This window comes from Varroa jacobsoni, unplaced genomic scaffold (genome assembly GCF_002532875.2).
Source record: "Varroa jacobsoni isolate VJ856 unplaced genomic scaffold, vjacob_1.0 scaffold_119, whole genome shotgun sequence".
NCBI lineage: Eukaryota > Metazoa > Arthropoda > Arachnida > Mesostigmata > Varroidae > Varroa > Varroa jacobsoni.
The window spans coordinates 32,206-56,906 of record NW_019213021.1 but is presented as its reverse complement, the minus strand read 5'-3'; the positions used below and the strand labels follow the sequence as shown (position 1 = coordinate 56,906).

The 24,701-nt window shown below is 36.3% G+C and overlaps 1 protein-coding gene across 5 annotated transcripts in view; it reads left to right on the top strand.

The window, feature by feature from the left end:
* Window positions 1–22,982, top strand: part of TM9SF3 (transmembrane 9 superfamily protein member 3) — a 50,251-nt gene extending 27,269 nt beyond the window's left edge. For all 5 annotated transcript variants that reach the window (XM_086970975.1, XM_022844202.2, XM_022844218.2 and 2 more), the window contains 17 exons: window positions 665–727; window positions 1,550–1,682; window positions 2,818–2,873; window positions 4,902–4,968; window positions 6,944–7,054; window positions 7,166–7,290; window positions 9,056–9,187; window positions 11,001–11,036; window positions 11,310–11,443; window positions 12,718–12,808; window positions 15,659–15,768; window positions 16,073–16,162; window positions 17,468–17,576; window positions 17,827–17,922; window positions 19,953–20,119; window positions 20,264–20,340; window positions 20,922–22,982. In XM_086970975.1, the coding sequence (XP_086827101.1) occupies window positions 665–727; window positions 1,550–1,682; window positions 2,818–2,873; window positions 4,902–4,968; window positions 6,944–7,054; window positions 7,166–7,290; window positions 9,056–9,187; window positions 11,001–11,036; window positions 11,310–11,443; window positions 12,718–12,808; window positions 15,659–15,768; window positions 16,073–16,162; window positions 17,468–17,576; window positions 17,827–17,922; window positions 19,953–20,119; window positions 20,264–20,340; window positions 20,922–20,989 (1,665 nt within the window). In that variant the 3' untranslated portion in view covers window positions 20,990–22,982. The remainder of the gene's footprint in view (window positions 1–664; window positions 728–1,549; window positions 1,683–2,817; window positions 2,874–4,901; window positions 4,969–6,943; window positions 7,055–7,165; window positions 7,291–9,055; window positions 9,188–11,000; window positions 11,037–11,309; window positions 11,444–12,717; window positions 12,809–15,658; window positions 15,769–16,072; window positions 16,163–17,467; window positions 17,577–17,826; window positions 17,923–19,952; window positions 20,120–20,263; window positions 20,341–20,921) is intronic.
* Window positions 22,983–24,701: the final 1,719 nt, after the last annotated feature.

The window sequence follows — 24,701 nt, the reverse complement described above, 5'->3', positions numbered from 1 at the left end:
GTTCAATGGACCAATCCGCAAATATATATATATATATATATATATATATATATATATATATACATATATGCTGGGTTCGACCTATATGTCGAATGTTTAGGCTTTGTCTTCAGCTATGTTGATGTCTCAGATATGTTTGTCCGATATTCCTCTCTCTCAGTGGGATTGAATAATGGCTATTGGTTTAGCTAGATAACCTTGATTACGCAGCTGTTTGGCTACGCTAAAAATATTATGATCATCTTCAATTAGCGGTCAACAATATCTGAGTGGTCTTCTGAACATCATACATTTTTTTTTTAATTCAGAATGAGCTATCGAGCGCCTTACTACACGTTAAAACATTGAACTTGTCCGGCGCTTTATCACAGTGTAGTGGTTACAAAAACATTAATTCTTGGCGTGATACAAGAGCTCGAAAACAAGCGTATGAAAATATTCGAAATAATCCTATTATGTTATTACATTTGTAACGAATATAATAAATATGAGGAATCCAATCGTTATGAAGTGTCGGAAAATATGAAGCATATATGAATATGTAGGCATATACATGAAAACGTCGAAGTCGCCTTAGATGGGACCTCCTGATGAAGACGGTACAACGGTACGTTATAATATTTCATAGAAATTGAACACAATAACCCCTTATTGCGTTTTACAGTATTTCGAGGGAGAGGAAGTGGTCTTGTGGGTTAACACAGTTGGACCATACGCCAATCGTCAGGTAAATATGTCACTGCTCTATTTTCTGAAATTTATTTATGTACTACCTGGAGTTTACATATTTATACAGCAAAATAGTCGACTACGATTGTCAAATAAGATGTAAGGAAAATAGGTTTTTAGTTGCCTTTTTTTTTTATAAGTTTTTATTAGGTCAGTATTCTTATTGTGTATCACACACGACGATCTCCCTTTTTTACAGCCTATTGCTAGTATTTTCTTTTTTTTTGTCAAAAGAAGTTTGCTTTTTAGATTGGGAACCTTTTTGAACGGGTGATCTAGTCAGGATTGAAATTTACAGGTTTTCTGCGGGGATTGTTGTCTGATTTGTTTGTTTCAATGTTATAGTACTGCATATATTGATGTTTCTGATAAGGAATTTTCAGTCATTAGAGAATCTTCCATTAAATCACGTTTCTAATCCCATAGTGACCAGAAGAATGCACGCTTTTCAAGCTCTGTGGCACACATCTTACGTATAACTTGTCTGGGCCTACTTTGGCGATAGAGTTTATTGCGGACATCTACGGGTATTTTAGTGGTCCAACAATTTTCGTAGTTGTTTCGGATCTGGCTCCTTATTCTTTTTTGATTCAGTGTGTTCACGGAAGCCAATCATCAAAATATTTTTTAGCTCCGAGTTTTAATTATTTTGGGTAAGGCTTCTAACCCTGCGTAATGTCACAAGTTTTAGCAAAAAATTAGGAACGTCAAATAGGAATCCGCGAAGCAGAAGTATTAAACGGAGCTTAGTAAGGCAAAAAACGAAAGATTCTTATTAGCTAGTTTGTTTGTTGTGTCCGTTGTGTTTTTGTGCTTGCAGGAAACGTATTCGTACTTCTCGCTGCCGTTTTGCCCGGGGCCAAAAACAAGAATATCCCACTACCACGAAACACTAGGGGAAAATTTGCTTGGCATCGAACTACAATTTCTTGGTCTTGATATTCGCTTTAAAAGTGCGTTTGCAAACTTACCTCACTGTAACATTGCAATGAAAAGTTAATGTAAAGAATGTATTCTTTTTTACAGAAGGATCGAGAATCTATTAGCCCCATTGCGTTTTTTCCGTTTTAGACCAGCTTATTTATTATTACAAATTACTAATCGTATATCATATATGTTTATAGTTAGAATACATGACAGCATATCGTCGATAAGCCCACACTTTTAATACTTATCATCTGCAAGCAATGGCTTGGAATTTGATGGTCGTAGTGGTACTATTATTTGGATTTACGTCTCTTGTGGACATGCTGTATAAATATACGTTCGCGCACAGGCTCTTTGTTTATTCTTTGGTAGCGTGGTTTCCCCTCGTCTTAGGTCCTTAAGTAGTTTGCATAACATGAGGGCGTCAAGTACAACACATATTAGTACCAACGATTGTATCTGTTACGGTCAAAGATAAGCAGAGTCTGGCAATGAATATATACACAAGGAACCTAAGTTTGATACTGGAGGACGCGCTGAATTAAGCATATCGGTTAAACGAGTCAGTCCGGAAAAAGAAAAAGTTACAAGGAAAAAAAACAGAAAAACTTATTTATTTTATTAGCCGAACACGTCATTATGCACCGTTCATTAACGTAATAGCCAAGGTATCTTCTGATTTGGTTTGCTCGTTGTTTTAAACCATTGACGACGATCACGCTTGTAAGGCTCTAAGTTTTTAACAAGCAAACACGTTGCATTACTAATAAACCAGTATATTATTATGAAATATCATGCATGATTTTGTCTTATTATGACAACAAAAGCAAGTGTAGTATTTTATTATCGTATGACGTACTACCCTGACATATTCAAACAGCGGAACAACAACAGTGTACTCAAGCTATCTATGTGTTGTGATTGAAAGAACTCATGCATATGAACCTAACTGTGTTTTTATTCAAATAACTTGAGGATTCAAGGGAGTTATTTTATTAGAATAAGGTGAGTTCTTCGAAAAACTGTGAGCAACAAACAGACCTAAAGTTCTATGAAAATCTGTTATGATAATCGATAGTAGCGTAGTTATTTATTTTGATCCTTAATATCTTACCGAGATAAAACCGTTAATGATTACCTTCACTGGCTTCATAATTTCAGAGTCACAATCAAAAGCGCAATACTGTGAAGTTGAGCTTACAAAAGAGTCTTTGAAGGTAAGTTGAAACTATTGTAAATCAGTTATAAATGTACTATTTTTTTTGTTTGTAGAAGCAAAGATTAAAAATATATCAGCAGTTGTTGCATAGTTTCGCTGAAAAATGTGCTAAAAAACGTAATTGTATTAAGGAGCCTATGAGACTAGATAATAGGAGTTGCGAGGAGCCGGTAGCTGATTCCATGAGTAATGAAAAAATTAGTTGTTTACATGTAAGAGAAAGACTTGGCCTATATAATGTATATGAAGCTCAAAAACCGTACATCATTGATACGTAAAAGAATTATGTTTTGATATGAGAACCGCATTGTAAAAGACGCTGAAACTACTTCAGAGTCGATTCAGATTTAGACCTCTGCGTCGCTGTAAGTCGCATGTGTCCCGCATACTCAAAGTAGTGCTTAACAAAAGTTCCCTTCTAAGGAGAGCTAAAACGTATCTTTGAATCTGTCAATTGTCGTGTTATTAAAGGAAGATACAGCCTCCACAAAGTTGTTTTCTTATAATAGAAGACTGCAATAAAAAGGGCCATATCTATCTAAATCTTATTAAGTGGTCGTCAGCAAACAATAAGATAAATGTGGCTAACTTAAGAGGGCATGTTGACGACAGCGGTCACTACGATATACCAATCGGGATGCAGCTTATTCAAACATACAGAATTTTAACCACATCAATAAAAGACGCCTAAGCTAGCCGATTTGGCAATACTAAATACTACAAATGTTTTACTAAACAATTGCATTTATCCTTGGAAATTTAAGCGAACTTGAGAGTAAGTTCGCGTTTGTCTCGGCTCTGATAGGTACAACAAGTTAGATCTATTTAAGATGGATAAGAATCTCTACGTAGCTTATGGCATAAGCATAACCGAGTATCGTATGGTTCTGAAAAAAATTTGAATTCTAGTGGATTTTCGTAATTATCCAATCACCGTAATGAGTTACACGAAGCTTGTTAATTACGGCCAAGTTTGGCGTCGAAATCGCTTAAAACGCGCCATCCTTCATCAGCGAATACATTCAAAATATTTTGAGACAGCAGGATCTATACTGCCCCGAATTATCGTCCTTCAAATTGTCGTGCTCGTTTACCAACACCAAGTAACATGCTCGCTATTTCTATAGTAAATCTTCTAAAATTCAACTGTGTGTCGATCCGGCCTAATCGCCCTGTTGATTCGTGTGGTACGTGGCACGAACTTCTCACCAAAAGATCTGCAATAATAACAAAACTGCTGCGTCTCAATGCGTGGCCGCTTAACAATAGCTGGCACCCGCAGCGCGTGACAAGAGTACTATGTAATTAAGCCATATTTGTGTAACATGTAAAAAGCTTTACTGTCGCTACAGCTGGCTATTTCTTTACCACGCGTGTGGCAACATAAATTAGGAACACATCACGGACCACATGGCCCGCATTTGTTTGTTACAATATACAATTGCAAGTTGTTGTCGCAATACAGTTGCAAGTTAATACTTAGCGGTTCCAACTGGAAAAATTTCAATAATTGATGGAAGATAAGTAGGTTAACAATAAGTTACATGTAAAAAGAAATACTTGTAGACAACAGTTATTGAAATGTGTTTATTCTCTTATAATATAATCTCAATAATAGCGTCATCAATCTATCACGACCTGAATGAATGGTCAAAAATATCTATTCAAAGACAAATCTTGAACGCTGAACTAGATGTAGGCATACCTGTTTATTTTGGGTTCATTATAATATCAATCAGGATATGTAATCTACCTTATGTCTAGAATATGGCGTCACGTCGCTTATCAATTTAGTATAATGCGCTCGAGTCCTTCAATGCCTGAAATCTGCGAGACGATAGGTTACTTATAGTAAGGGAGTTGAATGTTTTGGAAGTGAGCCAAAGCAGATGCCAAGGGGAAGTCTCTCTTTACGATAAATATTACACATCTAAATTTTTTTTTTAAGTAAGCACTCATTTACTGCTGGAAATCATATGGAAATGCAACCGTTATAAAGACCAACGGATTTCGATTCACATTTTAGGCGTTCTTGTATGCCGTGAAGAGCACATATTGGTACCAGATGTTCATTGATGACCTTCCTATTTGGGGTAAGTATGTAATCTAGCATGTCTATATAAATATAGCTATGCAATAAATTCTGTCGTAATAAAAATGTTTTGCACGTATGTATGTACATGGCTTCCTCCTATATATACTGGAGGAAGCCGAGCGACTGATGAAACGTTCAACGGGTTTTCAAGCGTTAAGTGCTTTCTTCGAGTCGGGTTGCACGTAGGTTCACCCGGTTGGTGTATCACCAAAGTGTGCGACCCCTACGTAATATCAGCATTATCCGACACGATGGCGCGTTTGCGACATGAGACTGGGTCAGCCGATCTGCACAATTATCATAAATCTCCCCCGCAATAACTATTATATGTCGCATGAACCAGCAATCCATCACTGAGTACCAATTATCTTTGCGTCGCGAAAAAAAAAAAGAGAGCCGGCCTTTCGCATTTTTTGTTCGTGGCCAGGAGCATCCAATTGTGGGAAAAATTTTATTGGCATGACATAATCCGGAGAGAGATTTGGGTTTCGGCGGGGGAATATACCCGCATCGGCCGGTAATAGCAATACGCTCGATGCAAACGCCACTTTATTCACCGATGTGTTCATTGACCAAGGTAAAGTTCAGCGAATTATCTAAATTGGTATAAACAACCCCATGCAGGGCTTTAGTGACGTTGTTGGGTGTATAGGAGGCTTCTGTTCTCAAGCACTCTAGGTCAAGTGTATGGGTGATGGGTCGATCTGGTGTCTGGGCGGCGGATTATAAGTAATTTGTAGACGTGGAAAATGTTGAGCGGGATGGTATCGAAAAAGCTTTGCAACTGTCATAGAGTGTATAATATAATGTAGAAATAATTATGTGAAACGAGGAACGAAACGGTATGAAGGTTTCAGTTTTGTCTGTTGAAAACAAAGCCAAAAGTCGATTCACAGCACATACATGCAACTGGACTGATTTGAGAATTCTGTATTGATAGGTAACAATTAGTGTGTATATATATATATATATATATATTGCAATATCCAGCAAGCCGTAGATAAGCTTAGTACGTCAGTTCCTTTTGCAAATAGAAATTCTTTGAGGCTTCAACAGCAAGAAAAATTGACTTACTGGCTAAACGTTAAACAAAATAAATTTTTTTAGCATTTTTTACCTTTGTTGATGTTGTGAAAATTTATTCATATAACATTTTAATTAGAAAAAGGATGTGTTATGGAATACTCTCTCTAAAAAGGTAAATGTAAATTTGAAATTTCAGTTACACGAAGAGATGAATAAAAGATTCAGATGCGGTCATACTTATATATACATTTATGTTTTTACGATTGTGAATGTTGACTAAAAATTTATTTGACATCAATGGTTGGACCATTTTGTGGCGGTTGGAACAAAAATGGGGCAAATGATTTTGGGCTCCATTTAGGCGCAACAGAAGGATATCATGATTTACTATTGATATCAAGATCCACAAGTGTTTGCTTTGAATCATTTTCATCTCAAAGAGGCCACAATAGATTTCTTGTCATGTTTTAGGATGAAATATAAAAGCACCTCCCGTAGAGCACAAGCTTAAACAAGGCGCTGTGCGGTGTTATCAAAAATGAGCCAGATATAAGTTTATTTCCTGCAGGCATGTCACCTACCCTATGACCAATCCACGAGCACAAGAAGAGGTGAAATTATCTTCGATAAGACAGCAATTGGTCACTATAAATTTTAGGTTATACTCTATGGAAGCTGCCCCGTTACTTTGCCAATAATAAAATAACAAAACTATTCCAGTTCTTGAAATAATCTTTGTGCGTTAGCTCGGAACAAGCCAGGAACCCCTGTGTTTCAGTGATAGTGTAGTGATGCCGTACGTAATACGTTCCTTTATACCTCTTTTATATCTAAGTAATTAAACTATGTAAAATCGACAGAATGGTGAGCGTGCTTGCGTAGCATAAAGTTATAAACAGGTACGGAAAAAGATATTCAAATTAACATTATTTCGTGTTGGTATCTAGGAATGGTTGGCAAATCGGAACCTGGTGAAGACGATTATATCTGGACACACAAAAAGTTTGAAATTGGATACAACGGGAACCAAATCGTTGACGTGAATCTTACGTCGGAAGGTACCATGCTCCAGCTACTTTAGCTAATTTTTCTATAAATGAACGATTTTTAGCTCAGTGTCAAATGTGGAGAATTTATGATTCCTTATGCATATAATTCCGGTCTCACAGGCATGGAAAAACTGGAGCTGGGAAAAAAACTCAAATTCACCTTCGAAATTGAATGGAAACCCTGTGCTGTGAGTTTTAGGGATCGATTTGACAAATATCTGGACCCCACTTTCTACCAACATCGGGTAAGAGATATTCGATATTTCATAGATCAGGTCTACAAATATTTATGAGCGAAGACGTTCTACCGATTTTTATCTGTTGGCTTTGCTTTACGAAAGTTCTATGTGATAAACGAAGGGTTTGAAAAACCCAAGTTCTGTAGCGCTCGGGCCAGTTTGTTTCACTGTTAACACCCAGTTACGATATAGGTAACCGTTTAGTAATTTCGGAACAAAATTCTATTCTAAAAGTATTCGGCTACAGGTGCCCCGGGTCAAAAATTTGGTAAAAGTTTTCTCGGCTTTTTCAACATCTCGCACTCGTCTGTCTCTAAACCCGAATTGCTTTCCACCGTCCTGTGTCAAAACTTCTTCAATTAATGGTTGGCACTCAGAGTGTCAAAAGAACATGCTTAAGGATTTATCAGCTATCAACGAAATCCACTACGATAGATGTGTATGAACGAAAAACTCGAGTGTAGATTGAGTTTTTTTTCCCTGCCGTGAAAATCACAGTCTATTAATATATGTTTAAATAGCGAACAGTTGCCCACGGTGTTGGCCTGCCGATTATTGTGGCAGTCACGCGCATTGGCAACGCTATGCATTTAATTAAGACAGTAATTAGAAGCATCGAGTTGGTCAACATTATATGCGTAAAAAAACAAATCTATATACAAACGTACAAATCGAAAGATAGTCAATACCATGTTGATTTAATGTAAACTATAGTCTTGCATTAAGAGAATTTGCTGTTGTCAATTTCTCAATACGTTTCTTTGCAAATAGGGAGCAATTTTAACAGTGGCGTTTACAGTATTTGTATGTTTTCGAGATTTCCTATTAGTTTTGTTACAGATTTTTGGTTCTAAAAGCTGACCCCCCCCCGCCCCCCCGTCCCCCCAGCGTCAATGCGGCACCAATTATGAATATGTGATGAGTCGAAAGCGTATTAACTCAGGTTACACATAGGTGGACGTTAAACTGAAAGTTGTAATGATTGGAAAAAATGTGTGTATTTCAGCTTGGGATTGAACAGTGGATATCATTACTGTAAGAGTTTACCCTTTTTACTTTAGTATCTTTGAGCTTGTGCACTATGTAGTACGAGTGCCCAAATGTTCGCCTAAAGTCAACTGGTCGAATTTTACTTCTCTAATTCGACTTGTTTCTATTTGCTGCCAAGGCGTTCAATACGTCTTGAAACCTGATGGTTAGCCCAAAAAATGTTATTCTCTGGGTTCCTGAGGACATTTTTTTATCGCTATTACAGCTTATTATACCTACTTAATATCGTATTCTAAGCCTTTCACCAAACGGTATCAAACTTCCTTCTAATTTTATAAAATAGAGTATGAAAATTGATTTTGGACTTTTTTGACTACCATCATTTCAATCGTTCAACCATTAGCAGTCGTTTAAGGTGCGTTTAGAATAAAAAAAACTATTTAACGCCCTGAAAGGACACGATCGCACCTTTCCTCACAGCAACCGTCACTCATTGCGAAAACTATTTTTCGCCGAGTACGAGGCTACGTTGGTCTCAAACCACGTCATAAAAACGCTTTCTTTTAATAAAGTGTAATGTACTGATTACAGTCTGAAGCGTATAGCTGTGTAGTGTGCGCAGTAAAAATACATCCATGCATAAGTCAGCCTGTTCATATTTATCATGCTTATTCGAATTCAAAAATCAGAAATAGCATTGAAGTAACGGTTTTTGATCAGAGAGAGTCCAATAATAGTGGAGTGGACTTCATTAATCAGGCTTTTCTATCTTGTTTTCCAGATTCATTGGTTCTCGATCTTCAATTCGTTTATGATGGTAGTATTTCTAATTGGACTAGTAGCTATGATCTTGGTGCGGACATTACATAAGGATTACGCCAGATACTCAAAGGATGAGGAAATGGATGACATGGTAAGGCTGGCGCAAATCAGCTTAGCACTCCGATGACAACACTTTCTATATAGCTTTTGAAATGAGGAAGTCGCAATGTGGGTACCTAAAAGAACGCAGTGTTTGTGTAGTTTCAAATCTACTGTATATCCTTTATGCGCTTACCTTGTATCGACTTTTTCACTTACTAACCTAAAAACGGCTAACGACGTTATCTCTCGAAGAGATGCGTAGCTCATATTGGAGGTCTTTGTGTAGCAATATATATCGGTCTGTTCTACGGCAGAATAATTGATATGAATTTATTGGTCTGATGAAATGATAAGCTCCTTAAATTAGCTATGGCATGAGCCCTTAATGACATACAAGAAGTCAAAGGTAAAAGAAAATCCCGTTAACCATCTTCGAGCCCGGTTGCAACTAACTGCATGCTAGTGTTGTGTGAAATGTTAACGTCACTTGTTTCAGTCCTAAACGGCGAAGTCGATAAATACGCAATCATTGATATGTCTCCATGATTATCTCATTTATCGGCTGCTATGCTTTTTAACCACAACTTAGTTTATGAGGGCAGATGAAAGTCGCTGAAATAAATTATATTACTTTCAGAAGGTATTGGTGACAAGTGAGTGATGAAAGGTTAATTTTGGTTTTTGTGGTTTTTGAAAAACGACACTGCTAGCCAGACAGAAACGAAGAAAGAGAATTGATTTTTCACCCGTTGATAACCGCATTTTATGCTCTTAATTGGGAAAACGAAAGCCTAAGATGAAACAAAAACGTTCACAACGTTATCCCTTATTGAAGTTCAATCACCTAAATCTTAAAACGCATTTTTCATAGTAAGGATTAATAAAACATAGGTAATCATGCTCTAACGGCTCGAATCGAGCTTTTGCAGAGCTGTGAGTCTGAAAAGCGAGAATGAGAATATTACAATACTGCTAAGGGATGACTAATTCGCTTAGTTTGATTTTTCGAAATTATTTTTAATTTCCTTTCTATTCTTTTTAAAATTCCAATTCAGGTGATTCCCACCGTTAATGAAAGATGCAGCCACTTATATAGTTTTCCATACAGCTGCCAAGGCTCGGACACACGGCCTGGCGTGTACGAAAAGTAGTTACAACAAGTTAGAACAATGGTTAAGACAGGTGGAAAAACTTACCCTTAAGTACATTAAAAACTGAGTTATAAGCCGATTCGTTTTATGTGAAAATAGTTTCTTGTTCAAAGTAATCCACTGCCACTGACATGAGTACAAGTCGAAGAAGCATATCCCGGGGACCTTTTATGTGAGCTTATTATAGACAAGTTATGCGGTCAATTTAACCGTGATTATAATTCTTAAGTTTTTATAGGATATCTTAAGGAACCATTGATCATGTCATGAATACCATTAAACGGTGCTCCATTGGAACTCCACGTACATTTCCTCCTATATTTCGTCCATAAGAAAAACACTCGCTGAAATTATTTTCTTAAACTTTAATATGTATCAATATATAGTATTAGAAAATAAACTGTCTTGGTTATAGTACATCATTTTAGACCAAATGGAGAAAAACTAGATAGCCGATTTTGAGCTAACCTCAGAAATAAATATCTTGAAAACAGGACATGTATGATACTAATTCTTGCTAATTGATACTGTACTTCGTATCACAGTCTGTAAACCTTGGGCAGAGCTATGTTAATTTTTCACACAAAAAACGACGGCGAACATTCAACGAGTGAGAATGTCTGGGTTAACAGGTTTTAATTCTAAATATGGATATTGTACATACCCTAGAAAATTTCAAGACTTATTGATGGACCAGCATTTGTCTTTCAGGAGAGAGATCTCGGCGATGAATACGGCTGGAAACAGGTTTGTATTGACAATATTTTCCTCTAATAAATACATACGTGGCATTCTGCACTCCCAATCTGCCATCCCGATCACAAGTTTCAAAAGCAAGTATTACATACATACATTTTCTTTATGAGCCTATAAAAATGCAGACGTAATTCTTTCTACAGAAAACAAATTTATATATATATATATATATATATATATATATATATAATTAAATGAGCTTTAAACTCATAGGCTTGTTTTTAACAAAAAAAAAAACTACATTATTCTGTAAAAATGTTTTAGGTTCATGGAGACGTTTTCCGTCCTCCACCGTATCCGCTTCTATTCACAGCTGCTGTTGGAACCGGATCCCAGTTGGTCGCTGTCGCTTTAATCGTCATTATATTTGCCATTGTTGGAGAACTTTACACCGAACGGTATATAGTTTTATGTGTAAATAATATAATTATTGGGTGTAACATAACGTGTGTTAAGAAGATGAAAACTCTATGTGAACTATAAGTGCATTTTCGAGCTCAAAAACTGCCGTAACACTTGTGCCGTGTATGTAAAAAACCTGCTCGACAATGGTCTGTTAAATTCAGTAATGGGATTTTAGGACCAGAGAATACACACCGCCTCGGCTGGACATATGGGGTCAATAGAAACCACCCGCAGTTCCGTAACCATCGATGGACACCGTAACTTTATAGGATTTATGTTATAAACAAAAAAACAAAATTCTCGAGGAACCATATAAATAAACAGTAGAAAGAATCACGGTTCTTCATCGCTTCTTAACGCTTTACACAAAGGAACAGGCAGCTTCCCATTAGTGACAAGAAATGGTACGAAACAGAAAAAAAAAATGCTTAGCTGTAAGAATTAAACTCAGAAATAGGCCAAATTCCATTTTACGAAGACCGTAATTTACGTTTCGTGAGTTTAGACGAGCCTTATACGTCAAGAAATGTTCGACAGGAATAGGGCCGTCAACAAGTATATACCCAGTTGCACTGACTGAAAAAGGGCATCTAAAAAAAAACTATAGATAAGATTTATTGATTTTTCGCCACAATAAGTAAGTCGAAGTGGGGAAATTTGTAAAAGCTCTACTAGAAGAGCTCGAATGGAAAACTCTATGCACCTATTATATTCTGCGAACGTCGCGCCTATCGCTTTTAGAATCATTGACTAATCAAATTAGTAACCGTACATTTTACGATAAAGGTTTTAAAGCCTGAACAGTGGTAGCAAAAGAACAATAGATATTTTTTATGTTAAAACTTGAGTAAAGCGTTGCATTTTTTGCTAAAAAAAATGATTAAGGAAATTGTATATTACTTTTTCTTCGTAGCACTTTGATCCTTATGGTGTTTCTATACATATGGAAATATTCTAATATTCTATATATATGGAAATAGTGATACTTAAATATATCAATAATATGTACTACCTATATTTCTATTTTGTATTTTATGAAGTAATATCTAAAGGTTTTCGGAAGCAAAGTACGTATCGAGTACTAAGCGCTGTAAATTCTATTATATATGTGCGCGGAACAGGAAGTCGGTCGTTCTAATAAGGGTTTTCGAATTAAGATTTCTATTTTCAAAGCCTATCAATTAATTTACATAGGAATCGTATTTTCAGATCCATTCCAAGTGTATTACTAATAAGCTTTTACTTGTCTGCGCGCTAAAATTTGCAGGGGTTCGCTCTTATCTACAGCTATCTTTGCGTATGCAGCTACAGCCCCGATCAACGGATACTTCGGCGGTAGCCTTTATGGAAAAATGCAGGTTTGTCCGCTCTTGTTTATTACATAGCGGTTTGCTTTGTATTTAAAAGAAAAGGGAAGCAAGAGTAGACTTCAACTTTTGAAGCAGGTGAACTTACAAACATAATATATGTCGTTCATTCTGGATAGCCGGATAAAGCTTGTCTTCATTAATAGCATGTACCATCCTAAACATTTCATTTCGTTTCAAATTCACTCCCACGTGTGCTACATTTTTATACTGTAAGTAGCATTTTGAAACGAACTTTGTTTATTCGAGAAATTTGTTAGTAATTTAATAATAATAATAATAAATATACCTTAAAACGGAAAAAAAATCAGTGCGTTCTGGCCCATTACAAGGTGAGCATATTTCTTAGAAGGCTTCTGTATATATACGAGCTGGTGTTGCTCAAATGCGTTACATTCAAAAAAAAATTTTTGGCGAACATTAATTTTGGGCGCAGTAAAAATAAAGTCCTTGAGAAAGGCAAATAGACGTAACAAGTTTAAGATTAACCGTATTTAGATAATTCTATTGACAGCTTGTATTCTGCTCTCAAAAACGACAGTTTATTTCTGCATGAAACAAACAAATGTATCAAAATAGCTTTTTACGATATTTTGATTAATTTTCGAGCCTTTTATCTCAATGGAAATTTTTTTGATATGCCTCATAGATTTCTTCTTTAAATTTTTGATAAACCACATGAGGACTGCCAGTTAATGACGGTTAATTTAGGGCAAAGAAGTTCCCAACCTTGTGGGAGGTCTATTCAGCGAGAAAAGATCGCATAGAAGCTGATTTCCACTTAAATTGCAAAAACGAAGTACTGTTTTCAGCCTCGGTGAGTTTCATTCTAGAAAAAACGTAGCTGTTGGACGCATTCTTGGTTCGACGAGCAGCCCGACAAGCTTTGACCCATACTCAATAAAGTACCTTGCGTGTGTATAATAGGGAATTCGAAGCAAGCTCTAGGGGGCTGTCTAATGTGTAAGAAAGTGAATGCCTTTTAGAAAAAAAAACAACAAACCCAAAACGGCGAAGAACAATACGTCGTTTTTGGAATTTAACCAAAAATAAGCTATTATACAATATATTCACGTAGGGCAGACCTTTATCAAGGTTACAATCTTCCCTTTTCCCCAAATCGATAATCTGTGTTATTGCCAGCTTTCATCCGGTTTCTGCAATTTAAGATTTCCATGAGGCAAGATAAAATCATTCTCAAAAGAGTTTAGATTTAAAGTACCTGAAGATATACTAAAATAGTTCAAAAATCCATTTTGACACATCTGGATCCTTTATATAGATATTAACGGTCGTCTTGATAAGCAGAATATTGATTGTCGATCGGGTCGTCCATATAAGCTCCAACGAGTGGTCATACTCCTCTTTTTTGCATATTTTGTACTTATTAGGCCGTTTTGAGCCCTGGCATTTTCATGACTTTTAGCGTGTTATCAGCCCAAAATTTAAATATTTTCTTTATTTTTAATATTAAAATAGGATTTTTCTGTATGTAGCGTCCTTAAGTTGCACATTAAAGAGCTTACGTCTAACAACATTATTTAACTGATAATTATACTGATTTAATAATTATACTTAACAAAAATTACCGCCAGGTATATGCAAAAAATGTTTTTCAATAACTGTCTATTGAATGTAGTTTTGAAAAAGATTTACAGAAAAGTACAGATTAAGATGCCCGATTATGTAAATATACACATATACCACACTCAGTCTATTTGTCTAGTCATCGGTCCTCGCCCCACTTATTTGTGTTTTGTGTGGGATGTCCAACATGTTATTCTCAATCGTGTTTAACGTTTTTTTTTGCTTTAGGCATTTGACCTCTATTACATGAATCCCTGCTTACATCAAAAATTCCATGATCATCTTCGACCGGCAGTCAGCAAGACCTAAGCGGCATTCTAAGCTATACATGGGTGTTCTTGTACCCAAAATGAGCTCTTTTAGCTACCTAAACCCCTGGTAGTTGAAACCTAAAGAGCTGATTCAAGCATTTAGCTTGTTTAACGTATATTCATGATAAAGGTTACTGATAAACATAATACTTACAAAAACGCTATCATAATAATAAAAAAAACAAGAGTTAGGCAAAAAACAAATGTGCAAAATAATCCTAATACCTGAAAATTATAATAAACAGAATACATACAGGAAATCTGGTATGGTCCTATAAAGCCAGTGATCTGGCGCACTCATGCATGCTCGAAGGATATGAGGTAAGCTTGTTTATTTAAACAATTGCCTCAGATTATATAAAGTGAGAAATCTTGTAGCGCGGGGTACCCAGCCGCTAACGGCGCGTGGCTTAAAAGTCCACCGGATTGTTTTGTAATAGCTTAATAATTTGATACAACAGTGTCTTCTAGAAGAAGCAAAATCTAAATTAGTATGCCACTTGTACCCACAAAACAAATTAATAATACGCTTGCACGGCATATAACGTACATACTTCTGCGATACAAAAAAAATAAGCTGATAAAAAATGTACTACAAAAGAACCAGGCATTCATCAACAATCAACTGGTGTTTTAGGACTAAAGCAATAGGTTACCTCTCAGAGGTGATAAAGAGTTGTTTGAATAAGCACATTACCCAATGCAAATTAACCAGCGTACTAATGGCAATGATGTTTACTGAGAGTTCATTCAAAGCATTGTTTAAAGCCAAATTTTGTCTTTGAGGCGTCATGTGGAGTATCTTTTATCTGAGAGCACTTGAACTAATTTTTGCAAAACAAGCTAGCCCTTATCGGAGAAAGTCAATCTGAATATTACTGTTTCTAAATCGTTTTGAATCGATATCGTTTTCTTATTCATACGTCTTGTCATGGATATCCAGGGTAAACGTTGGCTTCGTCAGATGCTGGTCTCCGCCGCGGCTCTTCCTGGTGCCGTCTGTACTACAGCATTCGCGGTTAACTTGATCGCTATATATTATCATGCCTCCAGGTAATTTTTTTTTCACCGTATGGTAAGGTTGAAATCTATGTAATAGTTTGTGTGGAAATGTCTCATATAATTTTCTAAACAGCAATTAATTTAGGGAGTTTTATACCTGTTATAGTTTTCTTGGTCTGGACGGTATAATTTATTATACCATCGTGCCATTAATTATACTATAAACATCGTTGATAATGATGTAAGTTTTTTTTATCTTTCTCTCTTAACAGATCTATTTAACTATAAACTGAAGATTTATTGATAATTATTTAATTTTGTTGTTCTTAACTTTTGTTTCCTGGTGCGTTTCTAGGGCAATTCCGTTTGGCTCAATGGTAACTGTGCTTTCGATCTGCGCGTTTATCGTTTTGCCACTCACATTAGTCGGTACAATACTTGGAAGGTAGGTTTCATGCAGAATCCAACGATTTGTGTCCGTGACGGTGCAATAGTAATGTGTTTATAGATTCAACTTAAGGCGCATGAAGTGGTTTAGGTTTAATGTGCGGTATATATATATGCACTTCGCTCTGTAGTAGGACACAAATTTAAACGTCTAGACATAAAACTCTTTTTTTTTTTTTTTTTTTTTTGTTTGAACGATTCAATTTGGTACTTCTGCTATTCGGATTTTCTAGACATCTAAAATACCTGGAAGCATTTGTAGTTCTCAACAAAGCTATTCTTCACCGATACTGCATCATATATATATGGATACGCAAAAGTAACGTTATAATAAAACAGCTTCTGAGGAATATTTTTTTGTTGAACTCCCACCAACGTTGAGACAAATTTTAGAGATAGCTTTGTTGGTCCAAAAATTTCACGCAGTCCAGCTGATTCATGCGAGATCCCCATTTATTCTATTTCCATAGTAGTTTATTTATTGGCAGTCATCATTTTAGTTTTACCTTCTACCCGTTACCCAAGTCCAAGGTAACCGCTGGAGCAAGGATCATTGTTAATGGACGCTAGAAGCTTCTAGTTCTCATTGGAATTTGCAATAGTTTGTTAAGCATTTTTAATACAGATTTTTTAGCATTTTTTGTGGAATTGATATGGTATTAATCAGCTTCTTATATCAGCAGTGTGTCACTGCAGCAGTCCTTATGTTTTGAGCTCCGGGATTTGTATCACCCGAATCAACAGTTAAATTAGCTCAGAGAAGTGACACCCGGCAGACATTTGAGCAGGCTGCATTACGGTAACTCCTCAAGGTCGAGCCGATCGATGTTGCTGAAAATGTATGCGCACATACAACCCATAACACAAAAAATCCTTAGTTTTTCCATGTCAATAAGTAAATTAAGGGTCGTTGTTGCCAACACTATTAAAGTTGTAGAATATTAATGCGTGCACTTAGTTAAGGGCTCAGGCGCATCATCCCTCTAGGAACAACTTAATGACGTTTAGCAGTGGTTATCAGAGCTGCTGGATCGAGTTCGCAGCCCTTTCGGAAAGCCATTCAATAGCCAAGGCATCCAGCGGCGAGAGGTTTGGTGGGTCAATCGTTACCCAACTGTTAATTAATTAAGTCTGGCAACTTTGCAAGATTGTTGACCCCCCTGTTTTTCTGTATATTGAGATAAAATTTTAAATTAGTATGTGCCGCATGAGTACGGTTACATCTCACCTAACCATACCGTTCCAGGAAATACCGTTCCACTAAGGAGATTGACTTCATAACATAGTTCTATTCATGTTGCAGAAATCTTGGTGGCGTTGCAGCGTTTCCGTGCCGCGTCAACGCGGTACCGCGTCCAATCCCAGAAAAGCGATGGTTTATGGAACCGTTTGTGATTATCGCCCTTGGAGGCGTACGTATACAGTTAAACTGTTTTAGAGCTATTTTTTGGCGAAACTGTCTACGTGTCTCAGTTTTCCTTTTATCTTAACAATATTGTATATAGTTCTATGAACAGAACAGGTATTAGGATTCCAAACACTTGCTTGTGACAAAAGAATTTTTTATAGCATATAAACAGGATCGATCCTGCAAGGCAGGCGTCATATCCAATCTGTAACAAAAACGCTTACTACATATTTATAAACATCGTATGTTTTCAGGTGTTACCTTTTGGCTCTATCTTCATAGAAATGTATTTTATTCTTACATCGTTTTGGGCTTACAAAATCTACTATGTTTATGGATTCCTTCTACTCGTAAGTATGTTTTAAACTCTATTGCGATTGAAAAGTGTGCGCAATAGTGTAGCATCAATGTAATTTACGAATTAGATACTTGACGAAAATTGTTGAAAGAAAATGTGTCATTATTTTTATCTATTATTTTTATTAGGCTTGGGTTTACATTATCTAAAGCTTGATTATTTAATCAACCGTCTTCATTCCTTTGGGTAAATACATTTTTATTTTGTCTATAAATCCTACATAATCTGCCAATTTTTTCTCCGGCATAGGTTAATACAGTCTAAATACAAAGTAATTTCTCATAAGTACCAGTTATGACGCTTTACTTTTTAAATAGGATTAACCCGTAGGAAGCTCGTGACGGAGTGAAATTAATCATTTATTGTAAGGGATATTTCAGCACTGTAAAAAGGCAGTCTCACCTGTAACACGGTGGAATAAACTTCGAATATATTACGAGTAAAAAGAATGATACTACCTGTATAGATCATATATAATTGTGTGGTCATTGGAAATCAAAAAGTTACATAAGTTAAAAAATGTGTAATGGTCTGTAAGGAATCGAACTTAAGATTTTATGATTATGAGTCCAGCACATTAGTCTCTCCGCTGCTGTGGCACATAGATCAGCGAAATCTGGCTTGTTTATCGCGAATTATTCCTTCATATCATTCTGGGGATCATTTGGCACAACTGCGAGTTAGTTGACTATAAGTACCCCAAGAGCATTATCTTGACGACATTAGTGGTGTGGAAATTTGAAATATTTAGAAATAAATTCATATACGTGAGAGGCAGTACGGAACGGAATCAGAAGATGGAAACAGATAACGCATCTATTATATATATATATATATGTATTACTAAAAGCCTGTGTCTGTTTGTTTGCTCGATCCAAATCGATTCCTCGGATCGGATCGGGTTGATTTTTAGCGGATCGCTAGAGAACCTTCCGAAATAAATTGGTCGGTTCTTGCAAAGTTTGCACCTTTTTTGCAGTGTTCTCCTACGAGATGTCTCTGAACTGGAAGGGCTAAATTGGCAGATTTTTTGGTGAAATTTTTGTTGAAAAATATTTTTACGACAACGTGCTGGCCGTTTATATGAAGCTCTATGTACGGGCGAAAATCGTTCTGATACCAAAAGAAAGCTTTTCAGCTGAATTAAAATGCCATGCAGATCTTTACATTCAAATCTCAGTTTTCAGATTCAAAAGGACGAAGGCCTCATACTGCCTTTTATGCAAGGGTTTTTTTTATTTAACGCCAATAGATAGATTTCGATGAGTTGAATAAATATGCAATGCATGAACCTAAAATTGATACTTTTGAAAAAAGAAAATTGCAAAAACTTTGTTGGTCGTGTTAATTTCCCTATGTAGCAGTCGAGTGAACGTACATTTCGAGCGGTTTTTTGAACGAATTTCTAATAAATGTCAATTAGAAGGTTAAGACGGAAAGAGTAAAGATGGTTCTCGCGCACATTTCTCCCTGGTTAAGTTTCAGAAGAAATCGAAAATGGCAATAGAAAAAATGTAGATATTTATTATGGAACAAGTTTAACAGAATATTGTTATTGGTGATATCCCAGGAATAGAGTCAATATAATAAAATCATTATCAAATGTTTATCAGATTCCTATTAGTAAAATATGTAACCACTTATTACAAAGAAAAAGATAAAAAAAATATTAAGTCTTGGTGGCGTTTCAAGAACACGTTCGATCTTCTGGAGAAGTTGACCCTCCTTAATAAATCTTTTATAAATCCGGGAATCGTGAAGGCAAATTAGACCAGTCTATTACGAGTTGAACTATGAATTCTTTGTAAGCCTTTCAAGCAGGCAGCTTTTTTAGACGGTCGAGTTCGGTCAGAACTGAAGCTTGAGTTCAGAATAAATGACCTGTATGCCACATGGTGCCATTACCTGACCTTGAGCTTACGTAGCTCTAACGTTGCATGTAATGAAATCTTTGGATATACAAAGTAGATAGAAGTATCTTACTATATTTCAAATATCGAGCATACGTACGGCTAACCACAGGTGTTCGTCATCCTATGCGTTGTGGTGGCATGTGTTACGGTCGTATGCACTTACTTTCTACTTAACGCGGAGGACTACCGCTGGCCTTGGACGTCCTACCTGGCAGGAGCTTCCACTGCCGCATATGTATATCTGTATGCCGTGTACTACTTTTTCTTTAAGACGAGGTTTGTATCTATCTTTTGAAACAATTGGGACTTTGAAGGATTTCTTTAGAACGTCAGGCACACCTTTATGTATATGTCGTTGTTCTAAGACATGTTAGAAAAGTTCGCGATTATAATTTTCATATTTAATAATATACATTTCAGAATGTTCGGTTTGTTCCAGACAAGCCTTTATTTCGGCTACATGGCACTATTCAGCCTCGGTATTGGCTTACTATGTGGTATGTATGCAAAACCTCTTGGACGCGTCTAAATAGTCACAAACGCTCCTAAAATTATCGTTTATCTTCATTCAGTTGACTAATTCATATACTAAGTACAGTGATTTATCCCGCTTTTTTTAGTGTGCTAGTTTAAGCAATAGATTTAAAAAATTAAAAAAGTCCCCTCGTGCCTAAGTTAAGTCACAGCATCGCTGCACAGGCATAGAATTTCGTACCCTATTCTGACTCTGAGCTGAGGAAGGACAAAGCAATCCTTTCTGTCAATCAATCACATGTACTAGTGCAAAGGGTTGTTTGTCTGCTTCAATAAAAGTGGTACATTCCATAAAAATCTAATTATCGTGTTACCCCATGAAGCTTTATACACAACATTTCTCTTCATATAAATTCTTGTGTAGTGTGAGCAACTGTGGCAGCCTCTTCTACTTTATCTTTTCAGTTCATACCTAAAATATTTACTCAAAATTAAAAGTATTGATGTTAAACTAAGGTTTTTTTTTATAAGTAAAAGGAAATGTAGCACCAAGATGTACTACTCATGTTTGACATTCTTACCCTATCGATCTAAATATTAACAGGTACAGTCGGATATCTAGCGACAAGTATGTTCGTTCGGAAGATTTATTCTACTGTCAAAATCGACTAATACTGGGCAAAAAGCACAATAGCATGCAGACGTCTTTGGTGTCTATCCACCCCCCGCGGGGGTTGTTCCTAGCCTATCTAACACGGCGTCGTTATTATGACGTTCGCAGTGACAGCGGGATGATCAACTTACTACTAAAACCATTTTATTCATACTTATGTTTTCTTCACATTTGTATTTGGTACACTGTAAAACTAGAGAGTATTGTAAACAGCAAGTGAATTTTTCGAAATGGGAATGAAGCGTTCAAACTTTGGTCAAAATCGTTGTATCAATAGGCGTTGTAGATGTTTACATGGCCCTCATTGCGGTTATCCATGCTTCTTTGAACCTAGAATACGCTTCTTTTCATCAAAACCCTTTTGAATTTGCATATACCATCAATAAAACGTTGCCGTTACTTAGAATTTTATTATTATTACCAACGTAATTTGCGTAGTTTAAGTCAAGCGATCTTTAGTGTGAGTATAATAGTCTACTGTGTCCCATCGGCAAATAAAATAAAAGGGTAATATTTATGCGGGACGACATGTCTATTACACAGAATTGTTAGTTCCAAAGAGTTTGGTAGGCGAGCAATAGTAATCACTGCTGCACATACTGAAAAGCCGCCACATAATTTTGCCATAATTTTTTGTAAATGATGTATTCGTCAAGTTTGTTTAGCAAATGATACGGTCAGCAGTATTTCCTTCGGAAACTGTATGATGGTTTAGATCGGTCGTTTCGATACTTCGATCAAAAAACACAACTGAATATGCCTATCTCAAACAGATATACATCCAGAAAGTTAGCCAAAATTTGCCCATAGGTCTACTAGAACCAAACATTGGCCCTAATATTTATTGAACAGGAATGTAGTTTAAAAATAATTATACTGATATCCTTGATATATTTTCGAAAAAAACTGGGTGGTGGCAACCTAAATGAACTACCGTAGTGTTCTACAAGCATCACCAGCGGTGAGAAAGTACATCGAGTTGCTGCCGACCATGGTCTCAGTCTTTTAGAAACATCACTAAACAAGCGTTTTTTAAATGAAGCTCCTTAATAATTGGATATTACGCTCAGAGATTAACGAGTTCGTATGAACATCTCAAGCGTAAGTATGAGATGCTATTGTTTTTCTCTATCTATACGACAGTGCTTTATATGCATCGTTTAATTTATTCTAAATATTGAAAACTCAAGAGTTTACAAGTTTTGCTTCCAAGTTTTTTTCATTTCCCAGTTAAATGCTTCCTAATGATCTGTCAATTTAAATATACGAGGTTTTGAATATTCGCATTAGCATTCAGCAATTTACGGAACTTGATTCAGGGCTTTTTACGGCTAACTTTATTCCCATTATATAGCTATTTTTCCCAACGGTAAAACGACCTGTGCCCCACTTCGTGCAACGAAATTGAAAACAACAAAGTCAAACGTGTGGTGTAGCTAGATATGGTGAGGACAAATCGAAAATATAAAGAGTAGATGCGACAAGTTGTGAGTCTCGTAGTGGGTGTAATACTCCTACCCCCTCTCGCTTCCGTTTCTTGTACAGAACTTACTAGTTGAAGGAGAAAGAGTCATTTGTAAATAGTAACGTTGAGCATGACTAGTGAAAATAATATTTACATCAAAATGATGAAAACAATACATGAGAAGGTTCGACCTTAGCGAATGTACACCAAAGCGCGGTCATTTTTAGGAAATGGTCGGAGCAAACTATTTCTAAGCATGATATAAAATTAGGTAACGACCATGGATTAAATGTAGTGTACATATTGTGGATCTACGGAACAGATTCGAAATGAATAATTATTGACAATAAATGGATTCCACAATCAAGACTTGACGGCTATTGTAATAGTAATAGGCTTATTCAAACTGAAGTGAGTGGTACGCTACAGAACAGGAACAATGGAAATCTACTATATTTTAAAAATGGTTTGAAGTGTGACATTTTCAAGCGTGTAAAAGGTAAATAAAATTAAGTTGATGACGATGACGTTTATTTGAACTTCGATAACATATATATATATATATCTATATAATCGATAAAAGTGACTGTTCTATTTATGCAACAGGTATATTAGCATGTTATTAGTTTACCACTGAATTTTTTTACTCTTCAGTGTCGAAATGTGGCACTTTCTCTTTGTACGATTACAGTTATACAGGTAAAGGAAGACACTTTCAGTATTTCACACATGTACCTGACCGGCCTAAGGAGTTCAACTAAAAATCTCTACTTATGTTTCAGTGGCGGTAAATCGCAATACATCGGTTGCAAACAACGTTAATGAATAGTACTTAGCGTGCAGATTCTTATTCTCTATAATAGACCGATAACTCATTGCATGCTATAATTTTATAAAAAAATAGAACCAATAAAAATATTTTACATGGACTGAGCATTGAAAAGTATTAATTTGCCAAAAGTTTTTACACGCCAATTATGAAACAAGTTGACAAAGACACAAACTTAAAAATTCACGATTTTTTTCCATTGAGAGCATCGTAGAATCCTGTAGAGGACTTCTAACTTATAAAAGATGTCGCGAAGTAAATCGATAGTAAATATGCTTGTCTATAAGATGCCACTTTTAGAGTATGGAAAGTCCCGTAATCACATGGGTTAGAGCGAGTGTCGAAGTCGCTCAATCCGAGAAATAATTAAAGCACGCCGACGAGGCCTGGCGTCGTCATCAAGTAAGTAGGCTGCGTGCTTTCAAATGCCATCCATAAGTTATTATTATATTTATATATTATATATATATATATAGTCCATATTAAAAAACACAGTAAGCTGCATTTGTTGTCTCATATCGAACGAGTATCTTGTAGTAGGAAATGCTTTTGATTCCGCTGCTATGAATATTACCATCAACAGGCGACCGAACCTACTCCATTTCTCCACACGCCGTTCTTTCACCTGATCTTCCCCCGGCTGGCGCTAAAAATCCAACCATATTTATGGCGACCATATACTTAAGGCGGGTTCTTATTGATGAACACTACACGAATAGTAACTGGAGTACATCGCATACATTACAGAGGACCCATATTTTACTGTTTTCGCTTTTTCAGTATCTGGGTTATAACTCTGTAACACCTTATATAGTTGCCAAGTTTGCTTCACAGAGCTCGGAGCTTTGCTTTCATAATGAATTTGCTCAATTGCGACGATGCATTTTTGTCCTTCTGGCCCTCAGATTTTGTGACCCTCGCTGATTCTCAACACCCTAATTTTCATTCTTGAAACGTTTGCACCATGCACGTACTATACTTTAGCTTAAGGAGTCCTTGCTTGATGTTTTCATCAATCTTCGATGAACTTTCACAACGCTGTGATCTTCGAGGAACAAAAATTTGACTAAGGGTTCACTTCCAGGACTAAAAATTTTTTTCTGAACATATGTCTTTTGGAAATAAATTGAATTAGTTTTTCACTGACGGGCATCACCATGCTAACGAACATCTGACAGCTAACCCATTCAACCTACCGGGTTTCTACTCTGCGCATTGCCTGGCACTGAAGAACAATGGACGAGGCCGTTCGAGTAGAGGCATTTCGGTGTTTCACAATGATGAAGAAGGTGACCTCACGCTATGCTTAACGGAAAATAATGTGAATATCTTACATGGCTAATAACAAAGCCTTGTAGCAACCTATGTCCGGTCAGCTGGATTCTCATTCAACGTACGCGCTGGTAAGGAAACCCGT